Source organism: Pristiophorus japonicus, chromosome 7, assembly GCF_044704955.1.
Source record: "Pristiophorus japonicus isolate sPriJap1 chromosome 7, sPriJap1.hap1, whole genome shotgun sequence".
NCBI classification, from domain to species: Eukaryota; Metazoa; Chordata; class Chondrichthyes; family Pristiophoridae; genus Pristiophorus; species Pristiophorus japonicus.
The window spans coordinates 17580103-17600924 of record NC_091983.1 but is presented as its reverse complement, the minus strand read 5'-3'; the positions used below and the strand labels follow the sequence as shown (position 1 = coordinate 17600924).

General features: G+C 42.7%; 1 protein-coding gene across 1 annotated transcript in view; it reads right to left on the bottom strand.

The window, feature by feature from the left end:
• Positions 1-20822, bottom strand: part of lmbrd1 (LMBR1 domain containing 1) — a 263585-nt gene that overhangs the window by 226312 nt on the left and 16451 nt on the right. The window contains exon 2 of the mRNA XM_070884860.1: positions 4844-5020. Within this exon, the coding sequence (XP_070740961.1) occupies positions 4844-5020 (177 nt within the window). The remainder of the gene's footprint in view (positions 1-4843; positions 5021-20822) is intronic.

Genomic DNA, 20822 nt, shown 5'->3' with positions numbered 1-20822 from the left:
GTGTGGGACCTTGTCAAAAGCCTTTTGAAAGTCCAAATACACCACATCCACTGGTTCTCCCTTGTCCACTCTGCTAGTTACATCCTCAAAAAATTCCAGAAGATTCGTCAAGCATGATTTCCCTTTCATAAATCCATGTCGACTTGGACCAATCCTGTCACTGCTTTCCAACTGCGCTGCTATTTCATCCTTCATGATTGATTCCAACATTTTCCTCACTACTGATGTCAGGCTAACCGGTCTATAATTACCCGTTTTCTCTCTCCCTCCTTTTTTAAAATGTGGTGTTACATTAGCTACCCTCCAGTCCATGGGAACTGATCCAGAGTTGATAGACTGTTGGAAAATGATCACCAATGCATCCACTATTTCTAGGGCCACTTCCTTAAGTACTCTGGGATGCAAACTATCAGGCCCCGGGGATTTATCGGCCTTCAATCCCATCAATTTCCCTAACACAATTTCCTGCCTAATAAGGATATCCTTCAGTTCCTCCTTCACTAGTACACCCGGAAGGTTATTTGTGAAGACAGAACCAAAGTATTTGTTCAATTGGTCTGCCGTTTCTTTGTTCCCCATTATAAATTCACCTGAATCCGACTGCAAAGGATCTATGTTTGTCTTCACTAATCTTTTTCTCTTCACATATCTATAGAAGCTTTTGCAGTCAGTTTTTATGTTCCCGGCAGGCTTCCTCTCACACTCTATTTCCCCCCTCCTAATTAAACCCTTCGCCCTCCTCTGCTGAATTCTACATTTCTCCTAGTCCTCAGGTTTGCTGCTTTTTCTGGCCAATTTATATGCCTCTTCCTTGGATTTAACACTATCCTTAATTTCCCTTGTTAGCCACAGTTGAGCCATCTTCCTCGTTTTATTTTTACTCCAGACAGGGATGTACAATTGTTAAAGTTCATCCATGTGTTCGTTAAATGTTTGCCATTGCCTATCCACCATCAACTCTTTAAGTATCATTAACCAGTCTATTCTAGCCAATTCTACACTAGACAGAGAGTCAGAGAGACAGAGATGGATTTAAAAAGCATCTTTCACTACCACCGGACATCTCAAAGCGCTTTACAGCGAATTAAGTACTTTCGGAGTGTCGTCACTATTGTAATGTGGGAAACGCGACAGCATTGCAATAATGACCAGATAATCTGTTTCTTTATTTTGTTGATAGAGGGATAAATATTGGCCACGACATCGGGAATAACTCCCCTGCTCCTCTTCAAATAGTGCCATGGGATCTTTTACGATCCATTACTTGAGAGAGTAGAAGGGGCATAGGTTTAATGTCTCAGCCGAAAGATGGTACCTCCGACAGTGCAGCGCTCCATCAGCACTACACTGGAGTGTCGGCCTAGATTTTTTTGTGCTCACGGCCCTGGAGTGGGATTTAAAGGGATTAGTGGGAAAGCGGGTTGTGTAGAGGACACAGAAAGGCTGCAAAGAGATTTAGGTAGGTTAAGCGAATGGGCTAAGATTTGGCAGATGGAATACAATGTCGAAATGTGAGGTCATCCACCTTGGGAAAAAAAAAAACAGTAACAGGGAATATTATTTGAATGGGGAGAAATTAAAACATGCTGCGGTGCAGAAGGACCTGAGGGTCCTTGTGCATGAAACTCTTTTAGAGTCTATCTATAAAACATAAAACAATCCCAAAAAGTTAGTTTGCAGGTGGAACAGGTAATCAGGAAGGCGAATGGAATGTTGGCCTTCATTGCGAGACGGATGGAGTACAAAAGCAGGGAGGCCCTGCTGCAAGTGTATAAGGTATTGGTGAGGCCGCACCTGGAGTACTGCGTGTAGTTTTGGTCACCTTACTTAAGAAAGGATATACTAGCTTTGGAGGGGGTACAGAGACGATTCACGGGGCTGATTCCGGAGATGAGAGGGTGACCTTATGATGATAGATTGAGTAGATTGGGTCTTTACTCGTTGGAGTTCAGAAGGATGAGGGGTGATCTTCTAGAAACATTTAAAATAATGAAAGGGATAGACAAGATAGAGGCAGAGAGGTTGTTTCCACTGGTTGGGGAGATTAGAACTAGGGGGCACAGCCTCAAAATACGGAGGCGCCAATTTAAAACCGAGTTGAGAAGGAATTTCTTCTCCCAGAGGGTTGTGAATCTGTGGAATTCTCTGCCCAAGGAAGCAGTTGAGGCTAGCTCATTGAATGTATTCAAATCACAGATAGATAGATTTTTAATCAATAAGAGAATTAAGGGTTACGGGGAGCGGGCGGGTAAGTGGAGCTGAGTCCACGGCCAGATCAGCCATGATCTTGTTGAATGGCGGAGCAGGCTCGAGGGGCTAGATGTTCCTAATTCCTACTCCTGTTCCATGTTCTTATGTTCTTATGTTCTTATGTTCTTATGTTCTTATGTTCATGTTCTTATCCTTCTGACTCTGAGGTGAGAGTGCTACCCACTGAGCCACAGCTGACACTAGTCAGGCCATATATGCTAAATATGCCAACATGCTGTTTGACTCGATGAAAAATTCTTAGGACACCCTAAGATGATGATTTTTGTCGAATTCATGTCTTGTTATTGTAATATAAAGTTGACAAAGGGGAATTTTTAAGTATCTAACACACAGACCAGACATAACTGACTGATTACAAATTTGACCATTAAAGTATCTGTGTCTGTCCAAATTGAATCTTACTGTAGAATGAATCATCTCAATTGTTCAAGTAATGATATAGGTGAACATAAGTGTATAAAATATCTTGCTTTAAAGATTAGACCTGAGTGATTTGAACTCGAGACTTGTGCACATAATCTAGCCTCACCCTCCAGTACTGACGGAGTGCTGCACTGTTGGAGATGCCATCTTTTAGCTGACTTTAAACAGAGGCCCTAATTTGCCCTCTCAGTTCCTTGTCAATATTTATCCCTCAACCAACATCACTAAAAAAAAATCAGCTTATTATATCACTGCTGTTTGTGGGTCCTTGCAGTGCGCAAATTGGCTGCTGCATTTCCCTACATTATAACATTATAACAGTGAGTATATTTCAAGAGTACTTCATTGGCTGTAAAACGCTTTGGAGTGTCCCAAGGTCATGAAAGATGCAAATTCTCTCTCTTTTTCTCTCTCTCCATCAGTGCCAGCAGAGGCAATGTTGCAGATGCCAATGCTAAATGATACCTGTTGAGTAGTGTTGCCTGCAGCCTGGACAGCTCTGCTGGAGGATGGGACAAAGCCAGGTGAATCGAGCAGGATTTCTGGTTCTTCTGCTGGTACAGGATCGGCACCCGAGACGACACCCTGACCAGCTGTAGTGATGACCATAAAAAAAAACACTTTACAATGTGTTTGATTGGCCATCATTGCTTTTTTAATAAAAAAAGATAAATTGTGAAGAATTACAGTCCAAAAACATTGGTACCATAAACATTTGATGGCGGGACATGGAAAGCCCTTAGTAACTATGCTGGAGATGGGTTGTTTGCATGGTGATGCTTCTGACAATATGATTTCATGACGATACACAAATATCTGCAAATTGTGATTATCCTTTATAGCATTTCCCGGTAAGACTGTAACCTGTAGAAGAATGTTGACCTATCTTTCATTTAGACGGCAATAAACCTGTCGAACATTCTCAAGCATTTTTGATTTTATTTCTAAATTTTAGCATTTGAAGTTTTCTTTTTACCTTTCATTTTACTTGATTAACGATCCTAATTAAATCATGCAAATTTCTGAATAAAGTAGTTGTCAAAGCCAATTAAGAGATTATGATCTGCGTAAGCAGTCAGTACCTCAATAACACAGTTAGTATCTTAGAATATTTGAGTGTAACAAAAAAAATGTACTGTGTGTGCTTGATAATTAATTGGCAGAGAATATCTTAAGTAGGCTCGGCTGCATTGCAAATCAACCTACGCAACGATTCTTAATGGTGAGAAGTACCACTAATAAACTGCCAATTTTGCAGATTAGGAAGATGGATGTGTACCCAAAGATGATACTGTTGTACCATGTTGACTTTCTCTATATTAATTGCAGAAGTGTCTTGTAATTGAAAACACTTCAAGCCAACCACAAGGCAAGGTCAATCACAAAACATCTAAGCAGCAACACTGATCACATCTGGTACCCCTTGTTCTTTGGAAAAAAAACAACACTCAAATTACCATCCTCAGATGAGATCACTAGTGAGCATAATCTTTGACCAAATACTTAAAGGACCGATAACAGAATAGATTGATCAAGTTCCATCTCTTCATCCAAACCCAGAGCAGATCCTCAAAATGGCCAATGGTTTCTCAGAGGAATGGCTAAAGCAATCCACAATCAACATCATGCATCTGGCCAAAAAGTTTGCATTACAGCAAAGGTTCCTTGATGTAACAGTATCCGTTGGATATTCTCTTTCTCTGCCCCCGCCCACACTGGGATTTTGCATGTAAAAATTAAGTCAAATGAAGTCATACATTATATTGCTATAAAATACTCCAAAATTTGTGGGGGGAGGAAGGGGTGGGACAATAAATTATTTTACAAGTTAAAGCCAAACCTGCAAATTCTATAAAGATGCCATTTCTATCCACCAACTTGTGTTCGATGAAGTAAACCTGCTATGGAAAATTTACTTTCCTTCTCTTACAAAATTAAACTTTGCTCCTGCAAGCACCAAGAACTACTGAATTAAACTGGATGTGGTAATAAATCCTGTAGAATTAACAGTTTTAGGAAATAACCATCTTACTGTAAAAGTTACATTTTCAGAAGTGTGTTTAAAATCACTGCACAGTTTGCATGTCTGTAGATAGTGACCACAAGTTTATACTGGACTTGCAGAACAAGCCTGACATTTGTAAGGTACCTTGTAAGACCCTCTGGAGTCCTTCATGTAAGAAACAAGGAATATGTCAACAGGCAGCAACGATGAAGTGATCAGTGCAACAGCAAGTGCACAAATAGCCGTTATGGTGGAGACAACCTCACTTTCCTGTTGACTCTGGTATTGACGGATATATGTCCAGCAAAACATTAAAATTGCCTGCAAGAGACAAAAAGAAACAAATTAATGGAAATGATCACCCTGAGTGAACCATAACATCCCAAATATACTTGCATTTCTAGCAATATATCAGCAACTGTTTTGTTCCTAATGGCAAGCACAAACAAACGTGTCAAAAATTATTGGTGTACATGGGACCCACTTAAAAATATCTAGAGATTTATGACCAGCATTTGAAATTAAAAACTAAATGAGTTTGATATTGAGTTGATATTTATTGGGGGAAGTCTCAATATGCATTAGTAAAACCCACATTGAACTAAATTCAATCAAACTGTACAGGCACTGCGGTTTGAGAGACAAATTGAAGCTTGTAGATGTACACAAACTCTTTTAAAGTGGTTTAACTAAAATGTTATTCACTAGTGTTAAAATGAATTTATGGCTAAAATATTATAACTGATGTCAATGCAAAGTAGTTTCATTTTGCACTGATTAAGACCTGGATGCAAAAAGTGGAAGGCAACCACCTCCTCCTTCAGTTCACCCTTAAAATGCTCCACATGTTTTGAGGACTAAGCTTCCTAACCCAGATATAGATGGATGTAATAAATCTTGGATTTTATGCTTTCCCCTTCCATTGTTCTTTTTGCTAAGAAGATTTTGTTCTTACCATCTCAATGACCCAAGACCTAGAAACACAGTGGCTATCAATCTTCCAAATATTATATTTAAGAAGGGAGAATACAACATGTCCATAGAAATATAGACCAGTCGGGTTAACATCAATAGCAGGAAAAATAATGGAATCCCTACTAAAGGAGAAGATAGAAAAACAACTAGAAACCAAAAATGAGCAGTCAACGTGGATTTCCAAAGGGAAAGTCTTGCATGGCCAACCTCACTGAATTCTTTGAAGAGACAAGAGAGTAAACAAGGATAATGTAGATGATGTAATATATCTAGCTTTTCAAAAGCCTTCGATAAGGTACCACATAATAGACAAATGAATAAGGTCAGGGCATGGAGTCAGGGGACAAGTAGCAGAATGGACAGCTAGCTGGCTGAAAGAAATCAGAGAATAGGGATAAAGGGTAGCTATTCCGAGTGGCAGAAGGTGGGAGTGGGGCCCCACAAGGATTAGTGCTGGGACCAATGGTGTTCACAATTTATATTAACGATTTAGACTTTGGAATCAAAAACACAATTTCTAAATTTGCGGACATTACCAAATTGGGAGGGATAGTCAACACTGAGAAGTACTGCAACAAAGTACAAGACAACATTAATAAACTTGCAGAATGGATATGTAATTGGCAAATGAATTTCAACATATTAGTGTGACTTTTTACATTTGGGTAAGAAAAATAATGTGTCACATATTACTTGGAAAGTAAGAACCTAAATGGGGCAAAGGGATCTGGGAGTACAAATACACAAATCAATAAAAGTTGCGACGCAGGTCAATAAGGCCATAAAAAAAGCAAACCAAGCACTGGGGTTTATTTCTAGGGGTATAGAATTGAAAGGTAGAAATGTCAGGCTGAACTAATTGAACCTTGGTTGGACCACACTTGGAGCACTGTTTGCAGTTCTGATCACTATATTATAAAAAGGATATAGCGGCATAGGAGAGGAGGGTGCAAATAAGATTTATAAGGGCTACAACCAGAACTGCAAGGTTAGAACTATCAGGAAAAGATGAACAGACTGGGTCTCTTTGCTCTTGAAAAGATAAGACTGAAGGGTAACCTAATAGAGGTCTTTAAAATTATGAAAAAGGTTTGATAGAATAGAGGGGGAGAAATTTGCGTCGTTAACGCCCCCAGGGGGATGCTAATGGGACACAAACAACTTTGCACCCGGGCCACTAACGACTCCCGCAAAATTCCGCAGGAGTTAGTGCCTCGCTCCTGCCCGCAGCACAGTGACCCGTAACGACATCACCACCATGCGCAGCAACCCGTTTTCGCCCGGAGCCAAAATTCGGTAGAGCATAGTGATGTCCGCGCCAGCTTTCGTGTCGCGAACCAGGCTGCAGTCTGCTCGTGGGGAAAAAATTAAAGGGGAAGTACGGCGCTGATATTTTTCAAAATGGCCGACTTCCCAGTCACGGCATTGCCGTCTTGAAATCGCAGGGCCTGTGCTGCGATGTTGCAGCCCGGCACTCTGCTTCTGTGGCGGGCCGCTCCCCAGTGGTGTAGTGGTGGCCCCTTCTCCCCGATGCAGAGTCCGTAGCGTACCCTCCTCTTTAACTTTCACGCCAGCGCTATGCGCCTCTCCACGTAGCGCTGGAAAATTCCCACGGTTAGCGCCCCAGTCCTTCCCCAGAGAGGAAGTGGAGTGCTCGACATTGCGCTCCACTTCCTCCAGGGGACGATAAGCTCAATTTAGCTGGTGGGGTGGGACTTCCGCGTCTTACGCAGGAAGTCCGGCCTCCCAGCTGGTATTGCCCCCAAATGAATTTCATCCCCAGAGTGTTTCCACTTGTGGGGAAGAGCAAAACTAGACGCCATCAATATAAGATAGTTACCAATAAATAAAATAGGGAAGTCAGAAGAAACTTCTTTACCCAGAGGGTGGTGAGAATGTGGAACTTGCTACCACAGGAAGTAGTTTAGGCAAATAGTATAGACACATTTACATAGAAACATAGCAAATAGGTGCAGGAGTAGGCCATTCAGCCCTTTGAGCCTGCACCACCATTCAATAAGATCATAGCTGATCATGCAACCTCAGTACCCCTTTCCTGCTTTCTCTCCATACCCTTGATCCCTTTAGCTGTAAGGGTCGCACCTAACTCTCTTTTGAATATGTCCAACGAACTAGACTCAACAACTTTCTATGGCAGAGAATTCAACAGGTTCACAACTCTGGGTGAAAAAGTTTCTCCTCATCTCGGTCCTAAATGGCTTATCCCTTATCTTTAGACTGTGACCCCTGGTTCTGGACTTCCCCAACATCGGAAACATTCTTCCTGCATCTAACCTGTCCAGTCCCGTCAGACTTTTATAATTTTCGATGAGATCCCCTCTCATTCTTCTAAATTCCAGTGAGTATAAGCCTAGCAGATCCAATCTTTCCTCATATGTCAGTCCTGCCATCTCGGGAATCAGTCTGGTGAACCTTCGCTGCACTCAATAGCAAGCACGTCGTTCCTCAGATTAGGAGACCAAAACTGCACACAATACTCAAGGTGTGGTCTCACCAAGGCCCTGTACAACAGCAGTAAGACCTCCCTGCTCCCATACTCAAATCCCCTTGCTATGAAGGCCAGCATGCTATTTGCTTTCTTTACTGCCTGCTGTACCTGCATGCCTACCTTCAATGACTGATGTACCATGACACCCAGCCTCTAAAAGTCCAAATACACCACAGCCACTGGTTCTCCCTTATCCACTCTACTAGTTACATCCTCAAAAAACTCAAAGATTTGTCAAGCATGATTTCCCTTTCATAAATCCATGCTGACTTGGACCGATCCTGTCACTGCTTTCCAAATGTGCTGCTATTACATCTTTAATAATTGATTCCAGCATTTTCCCCACCACCGATGTCAGGCTAATTGGTCTATAATTTCCTCTTTTCTCTCTCCCTCCTTTTTTAAAAAGTGGGATTACATTAGCTACCCTCCAATCCATTGGAACTGAACCAGAGTCCATGGAATATTGGAAAATGACCACCAATGCATCTACTATTTCTAGGGCCACTTCCTTAAGTACTCTGGGATGCAAACTATCAGGCCCTGGAGATTTATCGGCCTTCAGTCCCTTCAATTTTCCTAACACCATTTCCCGACTAATAAGGATTTCCCTCAGTTCCCCATTCTCACTAGGAAACTATCCTGGATACACTCTATGAACTCTTCCTCAAGGCCAATTTGCTTTGTCCAATCAATATGAAGGTTAAAATCGCCTATGATTATTGCCATTACTTTTTTACAAACTTCCATTATTTCTTGATTTATACTCCGTCCAACAGTGTAGCTACTGTTAGGAGGCCTATAAACTCCACGTACCAGCGACTTTTTCCCCTTATTATTCCTTATCTCCACCCAAACTGATTCAACATCTTGATCTTCTGTGCCATTATCATTTCTCACTAACTCACTGATCTCATCCTTTATTAACAGTGCTACCCCACCTCCTTTTCCTTTCTATCTGTCCTTCCAAATTGTCAAATACCCCTGAATATTTAGTTCCCAGTCCTGGTCACCTTGCAACCATGACTCTATAATGGCTAGCAGATCATGCCCATTTGTACCGTCAACACATCTATTTTGTTACAAATGCTACTTGCATTCAGATAAAGAGCTTTTAAATTTGTTTTTTTACCATTTTTTCCTGCTTTGACCCCACTTTCCGATTCACCTTTATGTTTACATATTCTGTCCCTTCCTGTCACGCTCTGGTTTTCATTTCTCTCAGTGCTACCCTGCTCTATTGCCTTCTCCTTATTCTTTGACTTTTAAAATTTTCGCTCAACTGAACCCTCTCCCCGACTAATTAGTTTAAAGCCCTCTTTACAGCCCTAGTTATTCGATTCGCCAGGACCCTAGTCCCAGCACCGTCTAAGTGGAGCCTGTGCGAATGGAACAGCTCCCTCTTACGCCAGTACTGGTGCCAGTGTCCCACGAACCAAAACCCATTTCTCTCACGCTAGTCTTTGAGCCACGTGTTTAACTCTCTGATCTTATTTACCCTATGCAAATTTGCTCATGGCTCAGGTAGCAATCCAGAGATTATTACCTTTGTGGTTCTGCTTTTTAATTTGGTCCCTAGCTGCTCATAATCCCTCAGCAGAACCTCTTTGTTTATCCTACGTATGTCATTGGTACCTATGTGGACCACGACAACTGGATCTTCCCCTTCCCACTCCAAGTTCCTCTCTAGCCCTGAGGAGATGTCCTTAACCCTGGCACCGGGGCAGGCAACACAGCCTTCGGGACTCACGCTCTCGGCTACAGAGAACCTTATCTATCCCTCTAATGATACTGTCCCTACCACTACAACATTTCTTTTTACTCCCCCCACTTGAATGGCCCCCTGTACCATGGTGCTGTAGTCAGTTTGCTCATCCTCCCTGCAGTACCTGCTCTCGTCCACACAGGGAGTAAAAGCCTTGAACCTTTGGACAAGAGCAAGGGCTGAGGCTCCTCCATCACTACCTCCTGAGTCCCCATACCTTCCTTAGGACTATGTTAATAGTCCATGATTAGTTCACTTGTCCAATAGTCATTTTAAAGTTGCCACAAAGCAACATATGCATAATAAAATCACCCTTCCAAGTCCTGTGGAAAGGTCATAAGATACTATATTTTAATATGAACCTTTAATGTGCCAGCACTGTGTCCACTTTAAAATGACTTCTATAAACTGCATTTTGAGGCAAATTGAATACTTGCGTTCACTCTATTGGACCAGGAAACTCACCTGACAGGTATAGAGACTGCCATATTAAAGGGTGATGTCTCCTCTTTATTTAGGTGGACTGTTCAACAAGTAAAATACTTAAACCCTATTTAGGTGACAGAAATAATTAATTATGGATCACTGGGCGATGGTCTGTGGTGTATTATGGTGCCAGGTCTTTGAAGAGCCATAGGCTGCATTTATCACATGCTCTGCTCTTTATTTTGAAAGTAATGAATGGCCAGAGGATGGCACCCAAGGCACATTCCTTGATACCTGGGGAACCTAATTTCAGTGACGGGACTGCCCCTGCAAGAAGTGTCTCACAGTGAGTCAGCTTTAATTACGAGCAATATTAGTCTATTTTTTGTCACCGTTTGACTAATTGTGGAAGATGGCTTTCTTGATATCACTTTGACTTAGTTCACACTTTAAAGCCAGGAGTCAGTATAACTGTTGCCTCACATCAAGGTTCTTTAGTGAATTACTGCTTTACCAGATAGTAGAACAAGCTGGAGATGGTGGAAACACTTTGTAGATCTGATTTCATACATAAGCATTTCCTTAGCGATAAGTATTACAAATTATGAGAATTATTGAATCGAGATGAGTATTATTTTGAACCAGGTTCAAAATACTAGTAGAAATCAAGTATCCTTTTACTGTAATTTAATAAAATCTGTGAGTTAGCTCTTTCCTTTTTAATTTTATTTTTTGATAAAAACAGATTCGTAGCTGAAATGTAGGATATAAGGCATATCAAAGTATCATTTGTTTAGCAGTCAGAGATTAGCATTTGGTTTCCAATGCATGCATCAGTTGTAAATGGTTTTATTGTTCACACTAGCTCCAAAATTGCTCCGATTATAAGGCCATGTTTCAGTTCATTAGAAGTGTAGGCTTGCCTGTGGAAGCAATCATGTCATTGCACTGGTTACAAGAAATAATAAATGGGAACCACCCAGAGTGTAGCACGCGCCTTAGTCCTAAATACACAAGAGCAACCCAACTACATGACTGCAAAATTTCAATTTCTTACACCAGCAATTCTTGCAACTGAAGTAATTTTCTTCCCCCATCATAATCCAGAATTGGGTTGAATGCCGAAACTCATTGTAACTTGTACCCTTAGAGTTAGCAGTTTGGCTTTTATCCTATAATAAAAATAGAAAATGCTGAAAATCTCAGCAGGTCAGGCAGCATCTGTGGAGAGAAACAAAGTTAACGTTTCAGGTCGGTGACAAGGTCTCTCCACAGATGCTGCCTGACCCACTGAGATTTCCAGCATTTTCTGTTTTTATTTCAGATTCCAGCATCCGCAGTATTTTGCTTTTGTATTGGCTATTATCCTAGTTTGAACAGGATGTAAATCTAAATCCTGGAGATTAAAGGACAGCGTGCAATTAAACCTACTGCACTGTCCACTGCCATTTGTGCAAGGTTCTTGGGATTTCTACCCAGCACTTCGTTGGATTTCACCAACAGCTTGAAGATTTCGAGCTGTCAATTAGTACGGACGGACGGAGACACACACAGAGGACGGACGCAGAGTTTGGTCGAGGACAGGAAAACTGAACTGTACACCTGAACTGACAGTAGAAGTTTACAGTACATGTTTTAGAGTGCTCCAGAGGAAAATAAATCCATTATTGCTCAGTGCACCGGTGTGTGGTATAAACCGAGATCACAGCAGCCATAAAAAGGTTTAATGATGCACTATATTTCACTGCAGATTAAATCTAGTGTAGCTAGAGGCAGTTATGTGGCTAATTAGGCTATTGGTATTTGCTGTGGCTTTAAAACATTTATGCTTTGTGCACACTTGAATTCCCAGAAGAAAAACAGTTCTAATAATTAGACTGTGATGTGAAATATAAAAATATATTTTTATAGAAAGTGCTTGGTATGTAGTACAAATTGAACATGTACTGGTTCAGCATCATGAACACAAGTCACAGTGGTTAGGAAAAGTATAAGTGCAGATCTCTTATACTTCAGTGACTAAATTACTACCACTCAAATCTCCCTCACTCCTGCTTTACCCACTTTTTAAACTATATCATCCTGCTTTTATTTTGAAGCTCTTTTTTAGTTTCTTAAATGCAAATGCTCACTCCACAATCCAAATTCAGCTCACAGAGTTACAGCTCTGAGCAAAGAATTCAACTCCAAGCCCAGGTTTCTGGGAGAGGCTAAGGCCTTCATGTAAAAACTTCAGGAAAGGATTTGCAAGACAGTGAATATAATTCAGTTGGATAAATTTAATTATGTTAAGGTGGAATATGGAATTTTTAAAGTTTTTATTTTATTTAAACCATTACTGAGAAAAAAAATGGCAGTCGTAAAAAATTTCAGAAAGAGCACTTCGATGATTTCATAGAATTTTACAGCACAGAGAGGTTGTTCGTCCCATCGTGTCTGTGCCAGTCAACACAAACCTGCCCTAATTTGGGAATGTTTGATGGGACAGTGCATAGGGAGCTTCACTGTGTGTCTAACCCATACTGTATCTGCCCTGGGAGTGTTTGATGGGACAGTATAGAGGGAGCTTCACTGTGTGTCTAACCCCGTGCTATACCTGCCCTGAGAGTGTTTGATGGGACAGTGTAGAGGGAGCTTTACTCTGTATCTAACCTGTGCTGTACCTGCCCTGGGAGTGTGTGAAGGGACAGTGTAAAGGGAGCTTTATTGTGTATCTAACCCCGTGCTGTACCTGACCTGGGAGTGCGAGAAGGGACAGTGTAGAGGGAGCTTAACTCTCTATCTAACCGGTGCTGTACCTGCCCTTTTAGTGTTTGATGGGACTGTTTAGAGGGAGCTTCACTGTGTATCTAACCCGTGCTGTACTTGCCTGGGAGTGCGTGAAGGGACAGTGTAGAGGGAGCTTTATTGTGTTATCTAACCCATGCTGTACCTGCCCTGGGAGTACTTGATACTGACGCTGTGTAATCTATTTCCCAGCACTAACATCCTTCACCCTGAGGATTGGTTGAGGGGATTGGGGATACCATTCTGTGCTTCAGTGTTATACCATGACAGACCTGTACCCACCAGTACTATGGTACATTATAACAGTGACTACATGCCAAAGAATACTTAATTGGCTATAAAGCACTTTGAGATGTCTGGTGGTCGTGAAAGGTGCTATATAAATGCAAGTCTTTCTTTCTTTGATCTTCTTCCCAGGCTTCGGTCACTTCGAGCATTTTCGCTGTTTTTTTCCCCTTATTCCTTTTCCCTCCATCTCCCTCAGTTTAGCTTCATCATTCAACCTCACAATTAGACCCATACCTTCGCACTTTCTTTACTCCTTTAATCTTCATTTTTATCTTGCCATCCTATTTCAACCCTTTTTTATGACTATTTCTCCTTTACCTCCATTTACGGTTGTATTTTTTCCTCCTCCCCCTCCTTTTTAAGAGTGCAACATTCCTCAAGCTGCCTCTCATCATTATAAATAATCTTACTTATATTTCATACATCTCCCCCTATTTTCCTCCCCAGTTACTTTATCATTTTACATCCCGTTTGAATTTTTCTCCTCCTGTCCAAAAATGTGATTGTTTTTAATTATTTAAAAAAATATTTTTTTTTCTTAAAATGTCAGAAATACAGATATAAACACAAGAAAAGTATACAGAGAGCACAAATAAAGCATGTGGAAGAACGAGAAAGGAACAGGAAGAGTTAAGACTGGTTAACAACCAGAGATACAGAATTCGTTTTCTAAATTTTCGCTCAGGAGCATTACAGGTGATGAGCTATATAATACATTGTGCATTGCAGAATGTTCTTGTTACAATAAAACACTACAATACCATGGAAAATGCACAAGTTTCAAACGAAAAAAAGGTTCCTGTGGCGAGGTGTCATTTACAAATGGGAACAAGCTAGCTACAAGCTACAGATGGTCGAGCAGGTACAGTGACAGCAAAGCTATAATGAAAAATGCTTTACAAGACTGAGCTTGGATTCAAATTGAGCTGAGTTTGAAGTTGAATTCTTGCAATAAAACAGAGCAAGATTTGCCCAGGTAAAAGCAGCACCCAGGAGGATCAACACCAGACCTTCAGAGAAGATTGTGTGTCATGTCTAAATTTGGATTCAACAATCTCAACCCAGAGTACACAACAGGTGTGAGGAACACAGCAGCACAATGGGCAGATACAAAAGCATAACACAGCAGGTGTTGGAAATCTGAAATAAAAACAGAAAATCCTATAAATATACAGCAGGTCAGGCAGCATCTGTGGCGAGAGAAACAGAGTTAACGCTTCAGAACTTCGTCAGAACTGGAAAAGGTTAGAGATGCAACAGGTTTTTATAGCAAGTATGGACAGGGAACTGGGGGGGTATGCTATTCACACTTGCACCTCTTCAAGACCCATCTTTTGTTTCCTTACTTGTCCCTGTACATGGCCACCTTCAACCTCACAAAAGCCTTCGATACTGTCAACCGTGAGGGATTATGGAGCGTCCTCCTCAGTTTCGGCTGCCCTCAAAAGTTTGTCACCATTCTCCTCCGCCTGCTCCACAATGACATGCAAGCAGTGATCCTGACCAACAGATCCACCACAGACCCATTCCATGTTCGGACCGGGGTCAAGCAAGACTGCGTCATCGCACCAACGCTCTTCTCAATCTTCCTTGCTGCAATGCTCCATCTCACCCTCAGCAAGCTCCCCGCTGGAGTGGAGCTAAATTACAGGACAAACGGGAACCTGTTCAACCTCCGCCGCCTCCAGGGTCCAAGGTCCAAGGTCGTCCCATCCTCCGTCATCGAACTACAGTACGCAAACGATGCCTGCCAGAATCTCAAACCCAGCAGCAAGCTCTTGGTCTACAGAGCAGTGGTGATACCCGTCCTTCTATATGCCTCAGAGACATCGACTATGTACAGTGGACACCTCAAAGCACCGGAGAAGTACCACCAACGCTGCTTCCGCAAGATCCTGAAAATCCATTGGCAGGATAGGCGCACCAACGTCAGTGTCCTCACTCAGGCCAATATCCCCAGCATCGAAGCACTGCCCACGCTCGATCAGCTTTGTTGGACGGGCCACATTGCCCGCAAGCCTGACACGAGACTCCCAAAACAAGCGCTCTACTCGGAGTTCCGATACGACAAGTCAGCCCCAGGTGGGCAGAGGAAACGCTTCAAGGACACCCTCAAAGCCTTGTTGAAAAAAATCTAACATCCCCACCGACACCTGGGAATCCCTGGCCCAAGACTGCCCAAAGTGGAGGAAAAGCATCCGGGAATGCGCTGAACACCTTGAGTCTCTTCACCGAGAGCAAGCTGAAGCCAAGCGCCGACAGTGGAAGGAGCGTGTGGTTACCCAGGCACCCCACCCACCTGTTCCTTCAACCACTGTCTGCCCCACCTGTGACAGAGACTGTAGGTCCATTATTTTCTTCACCTGAGAATTCATTTCTAGTGTGGAAGTAAGTCATCTTCGACTCTGAGGGACTGCCTGTGATGATGATGACTTGTCTCATTACCAGCCCCTTTTGTCTTGTACCATCATCCATTTTGTCAGTTAATCTTTCCTGCCTTCCACCCTATCACAAACCTCCCCTTTTATTCTTTCCTCCCATCCATCTTTCCCTGCCTCTGTACTTGCTTAAAACCCATTACATCTCTTATCTTTTCCAGTGATGAAAGATCATCGACCTGAAATATTTACCATTTCAATCTGCACAGATGCTGCCTGACCTGCCAACTATTTACAGCATTTTCTGTTTGTAGAGCACATAATGCTCAAATGAAAAAATTACAAACAATGCAGTCCTACTCAACAAGCCCAAAAGTTACAAATACTTGCATTAAAATAGCACCTATAATGTACAAAACATTCCAATGTGCTTTACAGAGAAATAAGAGGAAATGGCACCAAGCCATGGGAGAGGTTAGGAATGGTGACTAAAGGCTACATTTCAAAGATTAGTTTTGGACAGGTTTTAAAAGGAGGATGAGAAATAGAGAGGTGGACTGGTTTAGGAAGGCGTTTCAGAGTGTAGGCCCAAGGCAAATAAAAGCTCTGGTGCTAATGGTGGGGCAAAGTAGAGATGTATAGGAAACCAGAGTCAAGAGTACATGTGCCTGTCACGTTATGGAACTGGACCCTTTTTTAAAATGATTTCTCAGGATGTGGGCAGTGCTGGCAATGCAGTAGTTACTGCCCCAAGAAAGTAGTGCCGGGGCTACCCTTTGAGCAGCTTCAGTCCTTGTGGTAATGGTACTCTCACAATGGTATTAAGTTGGCAATTTGAGAATATCAGCCCAGCAACAATGAAGGAACAGTGATATATATCCAATCGGGATGCAGGGAGGCGCTGTCAAAGCAAGTTTGACGTGTTGCTGCAATGCATCCTGTTGATTGCACAATGCGTCAATGGTGGTGAAGGGTGAATATCAAGTCCAGTGGCAGGGACACTGATCAAGCAAACTGCTATGCCCTGGATGGTGTCCTTGAGTGTTGTTGGGTCTGTGCCCATTTAAGCAAGTATCGAGTATTCCATCATCCACCTGGTTTGAGCCTTGTAAAAGGCTTTTAGGGGTCAGGAGGTGAGCCACTGGTTGCAGATTATCCAGCCTCTGCCCTACAGTGTTCATACTGCTTATGTGATTTATCCTTTGAAAAATTTGATGGGTGGGGGGAGAAAGAGAAGAAAACTAAGCAATGGTGATATCATTGAAGGTCCAGAGAGATGACTGGGCTCCATCATCACCAACTACAAGGCCCAAATCAAGAGTAATGGAATACTCACCACTCTCCCTTATTCAACATGGTCATGGCCTGGCATTTACATAGAAACATAGAAACATAGAAAATAGGTGCAGGAGTAGGCCATTCGGCCCTTCTAGCCTGCACCGCCATTCAATGAGTTCATGGCTGAACATTCAACTTCAGTACCCCATTCCTGCTTTCTCGCCATACCCCTTGATCCCCCTAGCAGTAAGGACCTCATCTAACTCCTTTTTGAATATATTTAGTGAATTGGCCTCAACAACTTTCTGTGGTAGAGAATTCCACAGGTTCACCACTCTCTGGGTGAAGAAGTTCCTCCGCATCTCGGTCCTAAATGGCTTACCCCTTATTCTTAGACTGTGACCCATGGTTCTGGACTTCCCCAACATTGGGAACATTCTTCCTGCATCTAACCTGTCTAACCCCGTCAGAATTTTATATGTTTCTATGAGGTCCCCTCTCATTCTTCTGAACTCCAGTGAATACAAGCCCAGTTGATCCAGTCTTTCTTGATAGGTCAGTCCCGCCGTCCCGGGAATCAGTCTGGTGAACCTTCGCTGCACTCCCTCAATAGCAAGAATGTCCTTCCTCAGGTTAGGAGACCAAAACTGTACACAATACTCCAGGTGTGGCCTCACCAATGCCCTGTACAACTGTAGCAACACCTCCCTGCCCCTGTACTCAAATCCCCTTGCTATGAAGGCCAACATGCCATTTGCTTTCTTAACCGCCTGCTGCACCTGCATGCCAACCTTCAATGACTGATGTACCATGACACCCAGGTCTCTTTGCACCTCCCCTTTTCCTAATCTGTCACCATTCAGATAATAGTCTGTCTCTCTGTTTTTACCACCAAAGTGGATAACCTCACATTTATCCACATTATACTTCATCTGCCATGCATTTGCCCACTCACCTAACCTATCCAAGTCGCTCTGCAGCCTCACAGCATCCTCCTCGCAGCTCACACTGCCACCCAACTTAGTGTCATCCGCAAATTTGGAGATACTACATTTAATCCCCTCATCTAAATCATTAATGTACAGTGTAAACAGCTGGGGCCCCAGCACAGAACCTTGCGGTACCCCACTAGTCACTGCCTGCCATTCTGAAAAGTACCCATTTACTCCTACTCTTTGCTTCCTGTCTGACAACCAGTTCTCAATCCATGTCAGTACACTACCCCCAATCCCATGTGCTCTAACTTTGCACATCAATCTCTTGTGTGGGACCTTGTCGAACGCCTTCTGAAAGTCCAAATATACCACATCAACTGGTTCTCCCTTATCCACTCTACTGGAAACATCCTCAAAAAATTCCAGAAGATTTGTCAAGCATGATTTCCCTTTCACAAATCCATGCTGACTTGGACCTATCATGTCACCTCTTTCCAAATGCACTGCTATGACATCCTTAATAATTGATTCCATCATTTTACCCACTACCGATGTCAGGCTGACCGGTCTATAATTCCCTGTTTTCTCTCTCCCTCCTTTTATGTGGTGCAACGATTACCTGTCACTTGTCAGCCTAAGCCTGTATGTTGCCCAAGTTCTGAGTAGGCCAGTATAGACTGCTTTCATTATTGGTAGAGTTGTGAATGAAGCTGAATATTATGTCAGTAAACAGCCCATTCCTGCCCTTGTAATGGAGGGAAGGTCATTGATGAAGCAGGTTGGGCCGAGAATGCTTTCCTAAGGGACATGTGCAGCGCTGTCCTGGAGCTGTGATGAGCAGCCTCCAATAACCACAAGCATCCTCCTTTCCATTAGATGTGACTGTAGGCACTGGAAGATTTTCCCATTGACCCTCCCCCCCCCTCCCCACGGACTTTAATTTGGCTACACCTCATTGGTGCCATATTTAGTTAAATGCGCTCACAGCTCTCCCTCTGGCATTATGCTCTTGCATCCATGGCTGGATCAAGAGTGTTAAGAACTGGAGCCGAGTGGTGCTCTCGTAACCTGAACTGAGCAGCAGTGTAGGTTATTGATAAGTATCGTTTGATGGCACTATTGATGACTCCTTCGAGCACTTTACTGATGATTGGAAGGAGGCTGATAGAGCCAGCTGCAGAGGTCATGAACTGCAAGACCGAGGAGGAATTTGAAGGCAAGGGTGAGGTTTTCAAATCAGATGTGCAAAGAACAGGGAGCCAATTCTTTGTCAGATCACAAATGCCAGAGGTCACCTTGCACACATCAAGGATCACCCTGCACTAATGCTCTTAGCCAAAAGACCTAGAGCCCAAGCACCTTTCCTGGAAGTATTTTTTTTTTTTAATTCGTAGCCAATCTTTCCAATTCTTTGTCAAATCACAAACGCCAGAGGTCACCTTGCACACATCAAGGATCACTCTGCGCCAATGCTCTTAGCCAAAAGGCCGAGAGCCACTGCACCGTTCCTGGAAGTATTGCAATACCAGGTTCGTGCCATGGAGGTGGATGGGTCAGGCCCCCCACACATCTCTGTGGAAGTGGATGGGTCAAGCCACCCCAGGGAGCCAATGTAGATCAATGACGATAAAGGTGATAAGTGATTGGAACTGGAGGTGGAGAGCTGCATTTTGGGTAAGCTGGAGCTTATGAAGGGTGGACAATAGAAGGCCAACAAGGAGAGCACAGGAGTAAATTAGTTGGAAGGTGACAAATGTGTGGGGAACAGTGGGGTCCTGGTGTAAGGCTGAAGGCAGGCAATGATGCAGAGGTGGAAGTCAGGAGTCTTGGCGAAGGAGATGGTGTAGGTCACAAGGCCGCATACAGTTTTATTCAGCCTTAGCAAGTGCCCAGAGATTATATTACCACATATCCTGCAAAATAACCCTTTGAAAATTTGTTTTCTAAAAATTAGTGCATTGGCAGGTGAGACAGCAGATTATGTGCCAGTCTGTTTAGGGGAATTTGGAACAGTAGCAATGAAGTCATATATATGCGAGAGCGGAGAGAATTTTGAAGCCTCCTATCTTTGTCCTCTCGTTATAGTAGGAAATTACTGTAAAGTCACTTGCATTTGTACAAGGTTCAACTTGAGTACCTGTTAAATTGTACCAGTCCAAAGTCCTGCAGCTCTCTTCATTCACCATAGAGAGTTCTAACATTCAGATACCGCTCACTAAGGGCCTCTCATAGCAGCAGAATATCCTTCATACATCCTCTATTCATGGGAAACAGACACAAAGCCACAGAAATAGAAGCATTTGGAAAGAAAGACTTTATTGCAGAAATATTTTTCCAAATGTTTCTATTATAACTCAAGGTCAAAATACAAATATACTGAACAAAGGAGAACGAGAGACTTAGCTTGCTAAGTGATCTAAGCCATACAATTTTACAGCACTGAAAATAGCCATTCATCCCATTATATCTGTGTCAACTCTTTGCTCAGACAATCCACTATTAGTCCTACTTCTCCATGCTCTCTCCATAGCACTATCACCCTCTGCTTCAAATATTTATCCAATTTTCCCTTAAAGATGCAATGGTGTCTTCCTCAACCACTTCCTGTGGCAAAGCATTTCATGCTCCAATAAACTTCTGCATAAAGGCATCCGACCTGAAAACTTTCTACGCAAGTACGTGGTGGTCCCGGAGGAGCGCGGGATTCTGGTGAGGAGGCCTTCTCTTCCCGCGCTGCGAAGTGTGCTTCCGACCCCCAGGTTCGAACACAGAAGATGCAGTG